The sequence below is a fragment of the Xyrauchen texanus genome, chromosome 25 (assembly GCF_025860055.1).
Source record: "Xyrauchen texanus isolate HMW12.3.18 chromosome 25, RBS_HiC_50CHRs, whole genome shotgun sequence".
In the NCBI taxonomy this organism is placed as follows: domain Eukaryota; kingdom Metazoa; phylum Chordata; class Actinopteri; order Cypriniformes; family Catostomidae; genus Xyrauchen; species Xyrauchen texanus.
Genome location: NC_068300.1, coordinates 15,492,242 through 15,511,620, shown reverse-complemented (window position 1 = coordinate 15,511,620; position 19,379 = coordinate 15,492,242). Strand labels below are relative to the sequence as shown.

Below are 19,379 nucleotides of genomic sequence, written 5' to 3'. Positions count from 1 at the left end.
TTCAATCAAATGTATTTATATAAATTGCTTAGTTGTGTAGAGTGTGTAAAAAAGATCACCGCAGTTGTTACAGAAATGTTGCCAGCACATTGGCACATCTTAGGCAACAAAAGAGAAATCGAAAATGTGCTAAAAAGTTTGCTTTTATTCAGCATTCCTAAAGTGTGAAACAGGCATGTCTCATCTGTTCAGGGTCAGTGGTACTCATAAAAACAGTGATATGTGAAACTAAACCTGCAAATATTCAGATTTGGTTCAATACATCTGTGAGTCAGCCCTCTCAATCACGAACAGCATCAACAGTTTTTTTTTCTTCTTTTGCCAATGATTATTTGCACACATTTCTGGCTCCTGCACTGGCTATTGTGTGCAAATTCACAATATTTGCAGGACTCATTTTCTTCACTGAATAGGATGATACTTTATAGAGAAAAAGGAAGAATATACACATATATATATATATATATATATATATATATATATATATTTATTTATTTATTTTCCCCAAAAAGAAAATTGAATTGAAATGTATGCTTAAGTAAACATGACATTTTTATATGACCATTGTTTTCATGTGTTGATATTGTGAGAGAGCTTTAGCAGATCTAAAGGTTTCTCCTCAGTTTTAATAATTTGTAAACAATAGGACTAAAATTATTGTATTTTTTATTTTATTTTTAAAGTAAAGTTGATTAAAAATTATTTGTTAGTTAATAGTATGCCATGTTTATTTTTCAGCCAGATCTTATGAAGGAATTTATGGCCAGACCTTAAAATATTTGAATTCAATGTAGAGTATACACTGTGACAATTTTAATATGAATAAATGCACAGTATTAAAGGTGTTTTTAAGTAACATGTTACTTGCAATGAAAGTGCTAGCTAAGATAAATACGGAAAAGGTTTGACCCCCTCCAAGTTTTCATCTGGAAATCTGGCCTCTGCAAGAAATTAGTTGAAGAGCCCTGCTCTAAGTGTGAATCTCATAAAAACTGTCAAGAAACACCACGTCATATTTCACTTCAAAAGAAAAAAATAAGAAATTATATTTTACATTTGCAAAATTGTGACTATGACAATTAAGTACATCCATCCTTCCTACCTGTCAGCAGCCTGCTGCAAGGTTCATACAGATGCTTCAAAGTTAAATTCAAGAACCTTTAAGCACATTATTCGTTGTTTTCAAGGACTATGCTCGAGATGTCATTAAAACTAATTCTTTATTTGTTCATTTTAAATGAAAAATATTTTATTCATTCAGTTAATTTATTTTTATAAAACAACACTTATTACAAGTACAAAATATCTATGTGCATCTTGAACTACATATTCTCACAGTAAGAATTCATGGTTCATTCATGTCTAAATTGATGTGCAATTGTAGTGTGCTCCCTTAAAACGAACTTCGCTTTCTAACAAAAGTGAATAACTGGGTCCATAAACAGTAGTCCATATGACTCATGTGCTAAGTTCCATGTTTTCTAAAGTCATATAACAGATTTATGTGAGGAACTGACTGAAATTGCAAATGGGTCATTCTCAAAAAATGATCCAACTTATGTCAACAAAATATTGACATTTTCCATTCAGTTCAGTTTTTGACCATAAACACAGAGGGTAAACATTTTGCAACATGTTGACATTATTTTTATTCATAAATACACATAACTGTTGTTGTTCTTTCTTTTATTATTTAATTTTGTTTCATGAACAAAAGCAAGTTAACACTAATGAGGGATAAATGGGTTACAACACCAACTTTTGAGGGTTCAATGGGGTAACACCACCAATTTCTTTTGTGAAAATATTACATGCGAGTTCAAATGTGAATTAATAACTTTTTAACATGCTGGGAAAAATCACCATATGCAAAAAATATATATAATATAGGCATATTTAAGCAGCCTCTGAACTTGACCTTAAAACTTTGCCACAACTATTTGTACATAAAAAAAAATTTTAAACATAAAAAAAGTTTTTAACATTGATAACACCACTGCCATGAAATCATGGGACAAACATTATTTTTAAATTATGAATAATAATTTTGTTTTGCTTTTTTGCCTGGAACAATGCTTGTATTAAATATAATATAATATATATAAATAAATGTAAATGTCATGGAAGTGGTGTACCAGACGAAGGGGACAAAGATTTTTTTAGGCAATTGACAATTTCATGGGCGTGTCATGGTTTCCCGAAATAATTATTATTATTTTATATATTATATGATTTAAGCAACGTATTTAACAATTTTCTATAATTCAAGCACTTTTTAAGCACCTCTTGGTAAAAATGGCTATTTTTAAGAGTTTTCCAGGACTTAAATTTGAAAAAGCCAAATTCAAGTACGTCAAGCACGTCAAGCACCTTGTACGAACCCTGCTTCTGAAATGCAAAATAATGTTACACTCATGACTGTAATGTGAAATTTTATGTCATTTTAATTATAAATATATGTCTGAAGTACACTTGGAAGTATACATTATGGAAGTATTTCTTGCACTTGAATTTAACTGAATTTGCTTATTTAAAAAAAAACAAATTCATCAGGACAGGATTATTTTCATTATTAGTATTGCAACGTACACTGTCAGGCCCAAAATTGAAAAAAAGTGGCCGTTTAGATTTAAATAAGCAGGTACTTACAAGTGTCTATGATTGGATTATTATTGCATTGATAAATATGTTAAATATGTTGATGCATATTGAAGCTTCACATTTCTTAAACAACCATGTCAGAAAATGTATCCTGTGGTCGTGAAAAAGATGTTACTGTGTTTCAGAAGGGGCAAATTACTGGCCTGCATCAAGCAAAGAAAACAATAAGCAGATTGCTGAAATCACTGGACAAATGTGGAAGGATAGTGGTTACCCGTCAGCTACGCAGAAGAGATGTAGTCGGAAAAAATCTCGAATGATCGTGATCAGAGATCACTAAAATGCTTGAAGTCACATTGTGAAAAATTGACAGTAGAACTCACATCTTTGTTTAATAGTGAAAGTAAGAGAATTTTCACATGCACAATGCAACAAGAATTTACAGGATTGGGACTAAACATCTGTGTGGCCACAAGAAAGCCACTTGTAGCTGAGACTAATTGGAAAAAATGACTTCAATTTGCTAGGGATCATAAATATTGGACTGTGGAGCAATGGAAAATGGTCATGTGATCTGATGAGTCCAGATTTACCAGATTCCAAGGTGATGGTGCATCAGGGTAAGAAGGAAAGTGCATGAAGAGATGCACCAGTCATGCATAGTGCCCACTGTACAAGCCTCTGTAGGCAGTGTTATGATCTGGGGTTGCTTCAATTGGTCAGGTCTAGGCTCAGCAACGTTATGAGCAATAAAATTAAGTAAGCTGATTACCTGAATGTACTGAATTACCAGGTTATCCCATCAGGGAGCATAAGGAATCATTTTCATACATGAATTGGCCACCAGAGTGTCCTGACCTTAACCCCAGTCTTTAGGATGTGCTGGGGAAGACCTTACAGAGTGGTTCAACTCTCCAGTCAATACAAGAGCTCAGCCAAAGATTAATGCAACTCTACATGGAAATAAAGGTTGTGACATTGCATAAGGTTGTCGAAACAATACCACAAAGAATGTGCAGCGTAATCAAAGCGAAATGTGGTCCAACTAAATATTAGAGTATACAACTTTTTTGGGGCCAGACAGTGCATATTTTGGTATTACAGCAATGAGAATTTAGGGGGAACATTTAAGCACGTCACATGCGAAAATCGTAATGATCTTCAAAACAGTCTTTTACTTTATCCAAATGTTTATTTTGTTTTCCTTTTGTTTTTGTGGTAAAATATGACCCTGAAATCTCCATGATATTCACGAAGGAAAACAAGAGTTAACTATGAATGCTGGAAAACATTATAGAGTGAAAATACAGGTCAACAGATAGGAAAGAAAGAAAGAGATGCAATACCTGTGGTTGACGATTTCCACTGTTCCATACTGCTCAATCCACAGTTTACCCAGGATAACATTATGCACACAACACATTGGATTTGTCCATGTGTAAGCCTCTCTGTGCCTGCAAGAAAAGATTAGTGACTTCATACATAATTCATGCCTAAAATCTTTTCCATACTCACATAAATCAAGTTGTAATACCACGTGCAATAATGAGTGGATATTCCACGATGCTACAGATTTAGCAGCTGCTGTTTTTCCAAAGCAACTTGGGGCACATAAAGTCCCCCAAGAACAACCTACAGCTTTGAAAATTGCTCAAGGGTCCAATTGTGTAAGGGTATCAGTGTCTCTTAAACTTAATCAAAAATGAGCACACTGTGCTAAGTAATGTCACATAAATTAAACTCACTTGGACAGCTCAAGTGTCATGGTGCCTTTAGGTTCTGCCTCCACACTCTTTCCCCAGAATTTCAGTTTAGGGTAGATGGAGCCTTGAAATGTGAAGTCCTGATTGAGTGACTCTGCGTAGAAGGTGCTGATTGGCGGATGGTGACTTACCTGTTCTGAGATAATTCGATAACCCTCATCCTTCCTAAACACAGAGATATCCGCTCAGTGGCTAAACAAATGACTTGGTGCAAATTCATATTTACATAAAATGTGGTTTAGTAGTGTTTTTAACCAAATTGTAAACAAATGCACAGTCAGCCATTGTCTCTGAATGCATTACCTTGTGAGTTCATAGGTCTCTCCTAATAAAGGGTTAAAAGGTTTTCCAGTTCTGTCCCATTGTGATGCAACAGCAGAAACAGCGAATGCAGCAACAAGCTGACAAATGAGAAGCAATGGGCAAATTAGCATTTGATATTTGAATCTCATATACTCTCACTGAGCACTTTATTAGGAACACTATACTAATACAAGGTAGGGCCTCCCTTTGCTCTCAAAACAGCCTCAATTCTACGTGGCATGGATTCCACAAGATGTTGGAGACATTCCTCTGAGATTTTGGTCCATGTTTACATCATGCAATTTCTGCAGATTTGTCAGCCGCACATTCCTGCTGTGAATCTACCATTCTACCACATCCCAAAGGTGTTCTATTGGATTTAGATCCAGTGACTGGGGAGGCCACAGAAGAAAACTGTAAATTGTAGCTATATGAAGGGATGCACATGGTCCATCAATCCTCAAACAGGCTGTAGCATTCAATGATTGATTGTAATGGGCCCAAAACATTCCCTAAACCATTACAACACCACCACTAGCCTGGACTGTTGAGTTGACACAAGGCAGGTTGGTTCAATGAATTCATGCTGTTGGCACCAAATTCTGATCCAACCATCTGTGTGCCTCGCAGAAATTGAGTTTCATCAGACCAGGCTACATTTTTCCAGTCTTTAACTGTCCAGTTTTGGTGAACCTGTGCCCACAGAAGACTCAGCTTTCTGTTCTTGGCTGAAACCACGTGGTCTTCTGCTGTAGTAGCCCATCCTCCTCAAAGTTTGACATGTCGTGCATTCGGAGACGCTATTCTGCCCACTACAATTGTACAGAGTGGTTATCTGAGTTAACGTAGCCTTTCTGTCAGCTCGAACCAGTCTGACCATTCTCAGTTGACCTCTCTCATCAACGAGGTGTTTCTGTCTGCAGAACTGCTGCTCACTGGATTGTTTTTGTTTCTGGCACTATTCTGAGTAAACTCTAGAGACTGTAGTGTGTAAAAATCCCTGGTGATCAGCAATTACAGAAATACTCAAAACAGCCTGTCTGGCACAAACTATCATGCCACTGTCAAAATCATTGAGACAGCATTTTTCCCCATTCCGATGGTTGATGAGAACATTAACTGAAAATCCTGACCCATCCCTGCATGATTCTATGCATTACACTGCTGCCACTTGATTGGCTGATTAGATAATCGCATGAATAAGTAGGTGTACAGGTGTTCCTATTAAAGTGCTAATTGAGTGTATACTGCATGTAGACATGTGAGAGACATATTTAAATGAGGCACGAACCTGCATACGCTCTATAGAGTCTGAAAGTGTACAAGCTTTATGGATGAGGTACGTATGTTCCATATACTCCGTAATTCTCTGCAAGAAGCTCAGCGGTTCGTTGAAAACAATTGGCATTGTTATCTTGGACAGCTCCTATAAAGATAAAGGATTCCCAGAGAGAAGATAAACTAAATTTCTTGGCAGGTGGACAATCTAAATTATATGTCTCTTTTGTCACTGTGCACTCTCAATAAGATGCCATTTACAAAAAGCTTATTTCGTGCACTAACCATTCCAATGCATTTCTTCAGGAAGCCCCACACACTGAAGTCATTCCTGGAGAACATGGGTGCTGGCAGAGTAGTTCTGAACACAAAGAAAAAAACATATTACAAATATATTAATGATATTTTTATTTTATGATATTATTAATAATTATTCGGTCACCTTACCGTCTCTGCCATACTCCATTCTCAGACAGCACTTTGCCATTTGCCGTCTGCTTGTTCGTGTAGACGCAGGCATCTTTAAAGCTGACTTCACATGAGTCGTCCGATTCAAAACCTTGAGACAGAAGGATAGATTTGACCATTAAAGAGAATGATTGTATTTGGAATCTCCTCCTGAACACTGCACGTTATACACTGCATACTGCCTACTCTCTTAAAAAAAATTAAATAAACAGTAGGCATTATTCCACGATAAACATTAAAAAAATGTGTATGCTACAAAGATTTCAAATGACCTTATCAGCCAAAAGTTTGGAATAATGTACAGATTTTGCCCTTATGGAAAGAAATTTGTACTTTTATTCACCGAAGTGGCATTCATCTGATCACAATGTATAGTCAGGACATTAATAATGTGAAATATTTCTATTACAATTTGAAAAAACGTTTTTTTTTTTTTTTTTTACTACTTCAAAGAGTTGTCATCAAAAAATCCTCCAATTACGGCAATGACAGCTTTGCAGATCCTTGGCATTCTAGCTGTCAGTTTGTCCAGATACTCAGGTGACATTTTACCCCACACTTCCTGTAGTACTTGCCATGAATGTGGCTGTCTTGTCGGGCACTTCTCACACACCTTACAGTCTAGCTGATCCTACAAAAGCTCAATGGGGTTCAGATCCATAACACTCTTTTCCAATTATCTGCTGTCCAATGTCTGTGTTTCTTTGCCAACTCTAAACTTTTCTTTTTGTTTTTCTGTTTCAAAAGTGGCTTTTTCTTTGCAATTCTTCCCATAAGGCCTGCTGCACCCCTTAATCGTATCTGTACTGTTGTACGAGAAACTGGTGTTGAGCTGGTAGAATTCATTGAAGCTGTCAGCTGAGGACAAGTGAGGCGTCTATTCTATTAATAATCTCCATTAATTAATTAGCTCTATCACTCCACTCTCCTCTCCACCAATACATCATTTGTGTGAATAAATTCATTTTGTTCTCCTCTACACAATATATATTTATTTATTAGGGCTGTCAATCGATTACAATTTTTTATCAAATTAATTACATGGAGTCCCGATTAATTAATCGACAAATATTTGCTGAGAAAGCCCCTCATAAAACAATAATTCAATATACAGTGAGGAAAATAAGTATTTGAACACCCTGCTATTTTGCAAGTTCTCCCACTTGGAAATCATGGAGAGGTCTGAAATTGTCATCGTAGGTGCATGTCCACTGTGAGAGACATAATCTAAAAAAAAAATCCAGAAATCACAATGTATGATTTTTTAACTATTTATTTGTATGATACAGCTGCAAATACGTATTTGAACACCTGTCTATCAGCTAGAATTCTGACCCTCAAAGACCTTTTAGTCTGCCTTTAAAATGTCCACCTCCACTCCATTTATTATCCTAAATTAGATGCACCTGTTTGAGGTCGTTAGCTGCATAAAGACACCTGTCCACCCCATACAATCAGTAAGAATCCAACTACTAACATGGCCAAGACCAAAGAGCTGTCCAAAGACACTAGAGACAAAATTGTACACCTCCACAAGGCTGGAAAGGGCTACGGGAAATTGCCAAGCAGCTTGGTGAAAAAAGGTCCACTGTTGGAGCAATCATTAGAAAATGGAAGAAGCTAAACATGACTGTCAATCTCCCTCGGACTGGGGCTCCATGCAAGATCTCACCTCGTGGGGTCTCAATGATCCTAAGAAAGGTGAGAAATCAGCCCAGAACTACACGGGAGGAGCTGGTCAATGACCTGAAAAGAGCTGGGACCACCGTTTCCAAGGTTACTGTTGGTAATACACTAAGACGTCATGGTTTGAAATCATGCATGGCACGGAAGGTTCCCCTGCTTAAACCAGCACATGTCAAGGCCCGTCTTAAGTTTGCCAATGACCATTTGGATGATCCAGAGGAGTCATGGGAGAAAGTCATGTGGTCAGATGAGACCAAAATAGAACTTTTTGGTCATAATTCCACTAACCGTGTTTGGAGGAAGAAGAATGATGAGTACCATCCCAAGAACACCATCCCTACTGTGAAGCATGGGGGTGGTAGCATCATGCTTTGGGGGTGTTTTTCTGCACATGGGACAGGGCTGACTGCACTGTATTAAGGAGAGGATGACTGGGGCCATGTATTGCGAGATTTGGGGAACAACCTCCTTCCCTCAGTTAGAGCATTGAAGATGGGTCGAGGCTGGGTCTTCCAACATGACAAATACCCGAAGCACACAGCCAGGATAACCAAGGAGTGGCTCTGTAAGAAGCATATCAAGGTTCTGGCGTGGCCTAGCCAGTCTCTAGACCTAAACCCAATAGAGAATCTTTAGAGGGAGCTCAAACTCCGTGTTTCTCAGCGACAGCCCAGAAACCTGACTGATCTAGAGAAGATCTGTGTGGAGGAGTGGGCCAAAATCCCTCCTGCAGTGTGTGCAAACCTGGTGGAAAAACTACAGGAAACGTTTGACCTCTGTAATTGCAAACAAAGGCTACTGTACCAAATATTAACATTGATTTTCTCAGGTGTTCAAATACTTATTTGCAGCTGTATCATACAAATAAATAGTTAAAAAATCATACATTGTGATTTCTGGATTTTTTTTTTAGATTATGTCTCTTACAGTGGACATGCACCTACAATGACAATTTCAGACCCCTCCATGATTTCTAAGTGGGAGAACTTGCAAAATAGCAGGGTGTTCAAATACTTATTTTCCTCACTGTATAATGATTATACATATTTATATCAATATATAATTATACATAGTTAACTTTAAATATTTACAAATTATATATATATGCTTGTGTAGTGTCTTGGATGCATTGCATCATAAATATAACATTTTTAGGTCACTGTGTCAAGTTAAATATAGTTTAATACTTAGAACACATCTTGAGATCCATTAGTTCGGATTTGCACTCCAAGTGTTTTGAACGCAAGAACGTAACGCATGTTTGTGTTGTTCTGCTGCTCAAGGGTGTTTTTCTTCACTTTCTTTCACTTACTGCCATCTGAAGTAAACAGGTGGTACTAAAAGCTTGCGTTTCTCAGAAATCTTCCATATTACGTGTCATAGGGGCATTGTGATTAATGGCATTAATTTTTTTTTACACGTTATTTTTAGTCAAATTAAATCGCACTGAATTAACGCGTTAAATCAACAGCCCTTATATATATATCATTATAATTAGTATTTTTACATTTATATATATATATATATATATATATAAAAAATGTAAAAATACTAATTATAATGATGATAATAATCCCTGAGTATATATAAACCATGGTTCGAGGTGAATGTGTTTTTGTACTATTTGATATATTTTGTATCATTTTACAAGCTGAAGAGCTGCTCTGTGGAAATAAAGCAAATTACACTCAAAGCACTTCCTGAGCTGAGATGTCTGAGGTCATTTACAGCACTCATAGATGATACTATTCTTGCAACAAAAATCAGAAGACCGGAACAAAGAAAAAGTGAGAACCTTTTACATGCATGTGTACAATAAGACTGCATGCCTCCAAACATACAAATACGTGCATAGACGCATTTTTGTCATCCGTTCTTAGTATTTTAAGCATGTGTCTGTGTGTCTATGGGCAAATTTTTTGTCATATTAATTTGATATTAATAATAGCCTAATAATAATAATAATTTAATACATGGGAAAATGAGCCAAATATCATCTTGATATGGTCAAAGGGATCAGCTATTGGCGATCACTCAGACCATCGTCAATCCCTGAGATAATCATCTGTCGGCACAACCCTAATGTGCAGTTCTCTCTATTAATTAACAAAATGTTCAAACAGTCTCCCTGCAGGTTATTCTGACTCATTACCACTTTTGCCGGTGTCACGGTGGCTCGCTTCGTGCTACGCTAGTCAAATTTATATTTTAAAGTCTCATATTTACGGTTTAATATTTCTCTGTAATGTAGAACCGTGTTAGCAATGTTACTTATAACTAGGGCTGCAACTAACAATTATTTTGATAATGGATTAATCTAATGATTATTAGAACGACTATTCGGCATTTATTGCAACGATTAATCATTAGCTCTTAACCGATTATTCAGCTTGTGTCCCCAACTTAAAAGGTTGTATTAAACGTGACTACTAACAATAAAGAGGACAAAATCATCTTTTTAAAATACATCTAATTGACAATCACTGGATTAAAGCGGGGAAAATACATTTTTACAAGTTTGATTCAGTAAAAAAAAATAAAAAATTCTTGTTTTCCATTTCAAAATTTCAAAAAATCCTTAAAACATTTAATTGAGAAGCTACATATTTACCCTTGCTTTAAGAGAATGTATCTTAAATATAAGTGTATTTTGTATAAGTGTACTTCTGCGAGTGTGAGACAAAATGTATATTCAAGAACCATTCTCTTAAAGCAAGTATAAATATCTTATATGCTGCTTGTCAGGTGAATGCATCTTATTTTTTATATTATATTCAACATTCTCAGATAACAATTTTTTCTTCTGCAGTATAGCTTCTAAAGTAAATGTACATTGTTTTAAATGAGTTTTAGATATTTACATTGGAAAAAAAGCCAAAACAAAAACATATTTTGTTGCAGTGTATAATAATGGAGCAAAGACTACTCTCTCCCACCTTTGTGTTCACGTCAATTCATCTTTAACCCACCAAAAAACTCTCTCATATTAATAAAGCTGTGTATTGACAATTTTCTTCACAATAAGAAATGCTCAGTGACATATATTATGATTAAATTAGTCACGTTATAATCTAGTTGCAGCGAGCGCGTGTGAGGGGGCGAGCGTCCCCTCGACAGAGTGTGCATCAGCCGGATGCAGTTTCAGTCCCTCCTCTTTAAATAAGGACATTCGTGCAACTCATAGAAGAGGCACTGACCACACAGAAAAATGGCAGTTTTGCAGTTATTTACATGATCTGCTTCCATATTATTTGAACTTGAATAGTTCCTAGAATATCAAAAACCACAAAAAGAGGTAGATCCTCACCTTACTGATCTCTGCCTGCATCACCTCGGTCTAATGATGGATTTCACTCTTGAAATGGAATAAATTGACTATCAATTAATTGCCAGCAAAACCCTTCAACAGCCAACTAACAAGGACAATTGTATCTATGTGAACTTGTGCAGTTAATCCAGGATGGACTTCAAAGAGATTAGTCATTAATCTTACAGTTCATCCAAAATCTTTGTTTAAACACTGACCCTTAACGCTTACTTAATTTAATCATTTTAAACTATGACTTGAGCTATACTTAAGTAATACTGGCATTATATTCATGATGTTAGCCAGAGGGGAACTGACCCCCACAGTGAGTCTGGTTTCTCCCAAGGTTATTTTTCTCCCATTAACCAACATTTGAGTTTTGTGTTCTTCGGCTTGCTCACTGGGATTATAAATACAATTATTATTTAATTACTTATTTTTAAACAAGATTAACAATTTTATTTCATATAATTACACAATGATGATTCATTGACATTATAGACATTACAGATTTATCTTCTGTTAAATGCCTGATCTTCTGTAAAGCTGCTTTGAAACGATGTGTGTTGTGAAAGGCGCTATACAAATCAAATTGACTTGACTTTAATAAAGCTATTAAATATAACTGCATTTAAGATGTAACACCGGGGAGATTCCTTTAAAAGAGCTCGACACGCAAGTTTTGCTTCAGTAGAGCGGCAGCTCCAGCTCCACTTATTCCACAACATGAGTGCTTCTGTATTTACTTACTTTAAGTACTATTTTTACATTATAATTCCCTCATACTTTGTGATCTACATCACCTGAAGCTGTTTGGAAAGTTTAGAGTGCATCTGGACTGTGAGCTGTGTAATTCTTCCTGTCCTAAGTCAGGTGCGAGCTGCAGTGCTGCTTTCATCATTAAAGTTTAATGTGATCTCATGTTACGTTAAATGAGATCAAACAACTATTCGCCAACGAAAATTTTTGTCGACAATTTTATATGTCGACGTTGTCGATAACGTTGACTAATCAATTCAGCCCTATTTATAACATTCTTTCTCAGTCCTGGACCTTAAACTATTTTATGCCCCTCAAAAATTTATATTTAAGTAATTAAATGAATATCATAAACATGCTACTAGTCGACTAATGGCTTAAACTAAAGACTGTTCAACTAGGAAAATCTTTGGTCGGGGGCAGCCCTATTTGATATAATGTCAAGTGATTTTCTAGTACCAAATTAGCAATTTAGCATGGTTACTCAAGGAAAAGGTGTTGGAGTGATGGCTGCTGGAAATGGGGCCTGTCTAGGATCAAAATGGACTTTTTTCAAATAGCGCTGGTGCTGTTTTTTATATCAGTAATGTCCTGACTACACTTTGTGATCAGTTGAATGCCACTTTGGTCTATTAAAGTACCAGTTTCGTACCGAAACTTTCAAAACATGTACATTATTCCAAAATTCTGGCCACCAGTGTGTGTTTAACTCAATGAGCCATTCAGTTATCATCTTGTTATCTAGTTATCTATCATCAAAAATAATTATTTATCATTTGCATAGTATGCATAGTATACATGCTAAATACTGCAGCAATGGAAAAAAAATTGAAATATTTTTCCCATTACTAAAAAAAGAAAAAGCACCATGAACCGAACCAAACCAAAGCAACGCAGCTTTGAAGTGAATCACAATATTACAAGCTTTGATTTGAGGCAAAAATGCTTTAAGACAATATTTTCTTTTTAATTAACTTGAAATAATGTGGACTGATGGCTTCAACAAAAATATAGTTAATCGATTAACAACCTCAGAGCTCATATTAGGTCTGCCTTTAAAGGTTTATAAATTATAGTTTAAAAATAGTCTATGGAGAAAATGAATGCCATTTTAACTTACGAACCATGACTGTTGTGCTCTATTGTAAGAGAGTAACTTACACTCGTCTTTATTTACATCATATTAACTTAATCTTCATTACGTACCTGTCTCAGCATCATAGAACTCTTCTTCGCTGTTCATTATGGACAGTTAGTGCTGTTGATGTCAATCAGAAGGCATCGTTTCTCAAAGACGGGAGCCTGAATGCGTTCTGTAAATCAAACCAGAGAACCAACAGCTGAGATATTTTTTGTTTAGGTTGAATGTTTGATAATTAAAGATCAAGACCTACAGCTGGGTGCCATAATCGTTAAAGTAAAGGAGACTAATATGCCTATGCTGGTCCACACTCCCTCTACCCCCTTATGCAACATACAGAACGAATCCAATCACACAATCACCTCACTGCAGTCCTTAAACAGCTGTGCTTGGCAAAACCATCTAATGAGTGTCCGACCAAGCTAATCCTAAAATGGCAAATGGAAGCCCATAGCAAATCAGAGAGAGAGAGAGAGAGAGAGAAAGAGAGAGAGAGAGAGAGAGAGAGCATCAAAGGGTCATTATAGAAACTTACTGTATCGCTTTAATATGTGGGCTTAATGCCTTAATGCTTTGCCGGCCATATATACAGTGAGATGCATGTTAAATCCTGAACACACAAACTAAAACTGGCAGTTATAACAGAATGCACTGGGTGGCGCTGTTGAGTGTGGACACAATTTTATCACATTTGTTGACTGGTTCTGTCAGTACGTTCAGATGGGCTTACTGCGAGAAAGCTGGGGTCCTGTTTAAATGTACAAGATAAGCGGTGTACACTTTACACTCATATATGTGTAGCTCGTTTGAAAGCAGCGTCCCCCGAAGCAACGTAATTCCAGCGACACTTCTAAACAACAAACATGACATCAGAGAAAGTCTATGCTATCTGAGGTAAGGGACATTCCATCATTTAAACTGGTGTGTATAAATGAGTATAGTTTACTGAGCATGTGAATATGCCTGTTTTTCGCAACAAAAACTTGATACAATATAAACATGATAAATATTATATGTCGAGTGTTTATATTTGTCCTGTACGTTAACTGTGCCAGTCTAATTCATTAGCAGTTTCTTTTTCTTCATTTTGCATGAGCTTAAATGCTTTCATTGTATACTTTTTTGTTTTCAAGCATTGCTTGTTTAAATATTGTCAACAAAACAACACAGGACATAATGCATGTTTGTTTTGAATATAATTAGAAGTTTGTATTTTTTTTTATGGTGACGCAACTTTTATGACTAAAAAAATTATTATTATAATAAATTCTCCAGAAGAAACTCAAGATCTTCCCAAAGCAATTCAACAAAGAAAATAATGCACAAGTTTATATATGAATACAATTCTTGCTGAAAATGAATATTCAATCAATGTAAACAATTCTTGCAAAAAAATAAGGGTCGACCGATATATTGCCGATATTCAGAATTTTTCAATTATCGTCATCGGCCCATACATTTTCCCGTTTAACTGATTTGTTTCTTGAGGTTGCTGAGAATCACCTGCTTGGATGTGAAGCGACAGAGACATGTAAACGACCAGTCATGGATCGTTTTGTTATGTGTCATCTACAATAATAGACCGGTGTTCAACACAGTGTCATTTAAACGGTCTCTAAATGCATATTATAAGCGAACCGAACTATTGAGCATCTATATCTGAGATGTTGTTCGTGAGTAGTGCTCAAATATTGCTCACCGCGTGAAGGCTAAAAATAGCAGCGCGTGTGGGTGTGTAAACAGAGCGGTGCCATTCACAGACGCGTTGGAGCTGCACGTGCATTTAATATAAGCACAGATGTTAGTGATTCAGAGAGCACATCTTCAAGTGTCTTTGAATAAAATGCACGAGTAATATGAACTACTTTAATTGTGTTTTGGGCAGTGGTGGCTCAGTGGTTGAGGCTTAGGGTTACTGACCAAAAGGTCAGAGGTTCAAGCCCCAGCACCAACAAGATGCCACTGTTGGGCCCTTGAGCAAGGCACTTAACTACAGGTTGCTACGGGGGGATTGTCCCTGTAATAAGTGCACTGTAAGTTGCTTTGGATAAAAGCGTCTGCCAAATGCATAAATGTAAATGTGTTTTTATGGTTCTTTTATATCATTTTTTTGAGCTTGACAGTAATGAACATGACTAACAAAGTATCGGATTTGGATTGGACTCATTGGAACGATACCCTTTCAATATCAATAATATCCACAAGCTCAGTAAACTATACTCATTTATACACACCAGTTTAAATGATGGAATGTCCCTTACCTCAGCTAGCATAGATGCCATGTTTGTTGTTTAGAAGTGTCGCTGGGATTACGTTGCTTTCAAATGAGCTACACATATATGAGAGTAAAGTGTACACCGCTTATCCAGTACATTTAAACAAGAACCCAGCTTTCTCACAGTAAGCCACATCCCAATAACCCGCTTTCTGGTGTCCATCTGAACATACTGACAGAACCGTTTGCTCAACAAATGTGATCAAATTGTGTCCACACTCAACAGCATCACCTAGTGCATTCTGTTATAACTGTGAGTTTTAGTTTGTGTGTTCAGGATTTAACATGCATCTCACTGTATATATGGCCAGCAAAGCAAATCTTTGCGAAATTCTAATAGTATTTTTACTATTCGAATAATTATTGCAGAACAAATATTCGACTACTCGTGCACATCCTTAGTTAGCAAATGTTACTTATAAAATTATTTCTCAGCCCTGGAACTTAAACCATTTTCTGATGCCCCCCCCCAAATATATTTAAGTAATTAAAGAAATATCATAAACATGCGAAAACTAGTAGACTAATGGCTTAAACTAACTAAACTAACTACTAGTCGACTAGGAAAATCTTTGGTAGGGGGCAGCCCTACTAGTATCTTTACATAAATGACGCGAATGTCCTAGTAGCACACACAAACAGAAAAAATTATAAGTCTTTAAAATGCAGTATCAAATTTCAAGCTCCTCTTAAGACTGCAACTTATACCACTGTTGAACAACAAAATACAAGGCAGTTTCAAAAAGTATTGGCAATTTAACAGAGGGGAACATTTATGCAAATAATTTGGAACTAGGAAAGGCAAAGCAGACACTTGAAATGTTGACAGCTATCAAATTCAAATTTGTGGTAAACTGCCCTCAGAGAACATCTCGTCTGGGCTGGCTGAGCAGCACGTAGCCCTAGCTGTTTTGTATCTAAACATATTCAAGGTAGCTCAGCCTAAATAAGTGAAGAGACAGTTGTGACAGACTGCTGGCTTTGGATCGGAACAAAGAGACATTGAATCTTGAATGCTAAAGTTAAGGAAATTATCAGTAAACTGATAATAAAACAAAATATGCTTATATTTAAGATAGATTCTCTTAAGCAAGTCTAAATATCTTTAAATAATTTTACAAATTGCCTAAAAATGGTAAATGGTCTGCACTTATAGTGCTTTTTTAACCGTAGCAGTTTTCAAAGCGCTTCACACCGTGAACTCATTCACCCATTCACACACTAACACACTCACACACCAATGAGAGCAGAGCTGCCATGGAAGGCACTAGCCTGCCATTAGGAGCAACTTGTGGTCTTGCCCATGGACAATTCTGCATGTGGAGTCATATGGGCCACCAACCCTGCAATTAGTGGCCGACCCGCTCTACCACCTGAACCACAGCTGCCCGTAGCACAAGGCAAAACACATGGTATTTTTTGCAGTGAATTTCAGAATAGTAAAATAATCTGACTAATAATAGATAGATTAATCAATTATCAAAATAATTGTTAGTTGCAGCCCTAGTACACATGCAAAATTAAAATGCACAGTTTTAGCATTCAAATGTGCATTTTTTCCTTAAATTCAACGATATTCAAATTTTGAATTTTAATTTGACACCCCTAATGGGCAGTTATAGGAACAGTGAAGTGAGAAAACTAGTCTTACAGCTCACTGGGAAATGAAACTATATGTCTTTAGAACGCCACAGTCTGGTTCCGGAAGTAAAAATCCCATTTATTTTTTCCATAGATTAATTGATTTCCAAAAATAACTTATAAACCTTTAAAGACAGGCCTACCTTGAGCTCTGAGGTTGTTCATCAATGGTTTATGCCTTTGTTGAAACCATCAGCCCACATTATTTCAACTTCATTGTTTAAAAATCGTGTTTAGTAGTGGAATTCCAGGTGGACAACTACACTACCCATGGTCCAGCTGAGAAAGATCCACAAGTCAGAGAACCACAGCCAATAAAGCCCACCAGCAGCGACCACCCACTTCAAGGACGCACTGTGACTGACACAATGGACCCTTTTCACATATCCGGATTGGAGAGTGGAAGTGGACACATAGCAGGGTAAACTTAAATGGCAGTGAATGGAGGACCACAGCCATTTTAATTTTTGCTTACCCATTTGCAAAAGGAAAAATCTGTAATTACGCTAAAGATAAAAATCAATAAAATGGAACAACAAAATACAATGCAGCAGCCAAAGACGCTTGTCCTCGAGTAGACAAAATTACCAAAACGCCAATCCCTAATAGATATCTGAATATTTTGCAGTAAACCTAAGATATATTGTTTCTATACTTATATTCAGCAACCTAAAATAAATAGTTTTATATATTTCTATTGTCTTTTTATTAAATTGTGTAATTCGCAATGCTTCATGGTATTGTAGTTTATGCCCTTGTTAAAGACGGTGAGTACACAATCTTGTTCCTTTACCTGTTGTCAGATTTTTTTTATGCTTAAAATCTATGTTTATAATGTAACTCACCTTGGGGCTGGTTGGTTTGTTCAAGGCTTAGGGCTCTTTTATGTCTGTCTATCTATGGAAAATTGAATGAGGAAAAATACTGGAACCCCAGACTGCTCAAAAAGTGGGTGGGAACTGTTGTGCTCTACAGTGACTTTATGACAACCATATGAATATCTGCTTTTCAGAATTGGTGAAGTTTTCTGGATACCCAAAAGTGGTGCTTAGAAGAAGTAATAGGGATCTCAAACATTGCTATTGTTGCTATTAAATCGAAGTTGAAACTGAGACATTAATTTGCATGTTGCAGTCTGAAAAGTTAAACACTTTCACTAAACAGTAGTATTACGACAGTAACATGTGTTGCAATTATGGGAGACAAAACAGCAAATTAAGAAACACATTTGAAGTGAATTCAATTAATCCACATATTTCTCAAGATTAACATATCAGTCACTTTAAAGATCTCATTGCTCACTTCGTGACCAAATGAACACGGTAACCACGCACCTATGAATATAACAAAACACTAGCCAGTGTACTGGCCAGGTACACTGGCATGTCATAGCCTAGCCAACTAGCCTAGCCAGACATCTGTGCATGAGGGCAAGCTGACATTCAGGTTGTGCCCTGTTAGATATACAAACCAAACTGACACTATGAATAACTTGACTCGCTTGGCATCTCCAAAACTAGATCCACTGTGGATGCAGGCACGCAGTATGTGGCTCGAGCTGTTTTGACCCGCGGTTAGCCGCTAGCCTTGGCCAATAACACGCATATTGCTTAACAACCCGTTGAACCGCATTAAAACATACCACACGGCGCAGAGTAACGCACCTTGTAGTCTCAATCTCGCGCGACAGGCTGTATAACATACATGTGTTGCTTTACCTTTTATTAACGTAAAGCTCGATCACTTCTTTCTCCGGTGGGACAAACAACAAGCACCCAGTTTTGGTAGACTGACACAGGGGCGGAAACATTTCGGCTGGACGGGAGGACAGACGGGGTTGGAGGGCTGTGGAAGGTTCCAAAGCGCAGGGGGCGGGATAACGGTTGATTGACAGGAGAAGTAGCCTGTTGTCAAAGGACAACCCCTCTGCGAACGCACAATATTAACCTCTGGAATGGGCATGGTTACGGTGGAGATATATCTATTTTTTATTATTATTTGTCTTGTCATTATCTGTTTGGTGTATTAATGCTTTGGCAATATTGTATGTAAACACAATAATGCCAATAAAGTACTTGAAAATTGAAATTGAATATATAAAGTGCTCCGTGCTGTGGCCGGGATGTGGGTTATTTATAATCCTAACAATAAATATCA

At 36.7% G+C, this 19,379-nt stretch overlaps 1 protein-coding gene across 1 annotated transcript in view; it reads right to left on the bottom strand.

Moving 5' to 3' along the window:
- Positions 1–19,081, bottom strand: part of LOC127618968 (oxysterol-binding protein-related protein 2-like) — a 28,928-nt gene extending 9,847 nt beyond the window's left edge. The window contains exons 1-8 of the mRNA XM_052091674.1: positions 18,941–19,081; positions 13,372–13,478; positions 6,393–6,504; positions 6,231–6,306; positions 5,959–6,093; positions 4,668–4,765; positions 4,347–4,529; positions 3,948–4,055 (exon numbers count right to left, since the gene is read on the bottom strand). Coding sequence (XP_051947634.1) covers positions 3,948–4,055; positions 4,347–4,529; positions 4,668–4,765; positions 5,959–6,093; positions 6,231–6,306; positions 6,393–6,504; positions 13,372–13,408 — 749 coding nt within the window. The 5' untranslated portion in view covers positions 13,409–13,478; positions 18,941–19,081. The remainder of the gene's footprint in view (positions 1–3,947; positions 4,056–4,346; positions 4,530–4,667; positions 4,766–5,958; positions 6,094–6,230; positions 6,307–6,392; positions 6,505–13,371; positions 13,479–18,940) is intronic.
- Positions 19,082–19,379: the final 298 nt, after the last annotated feature.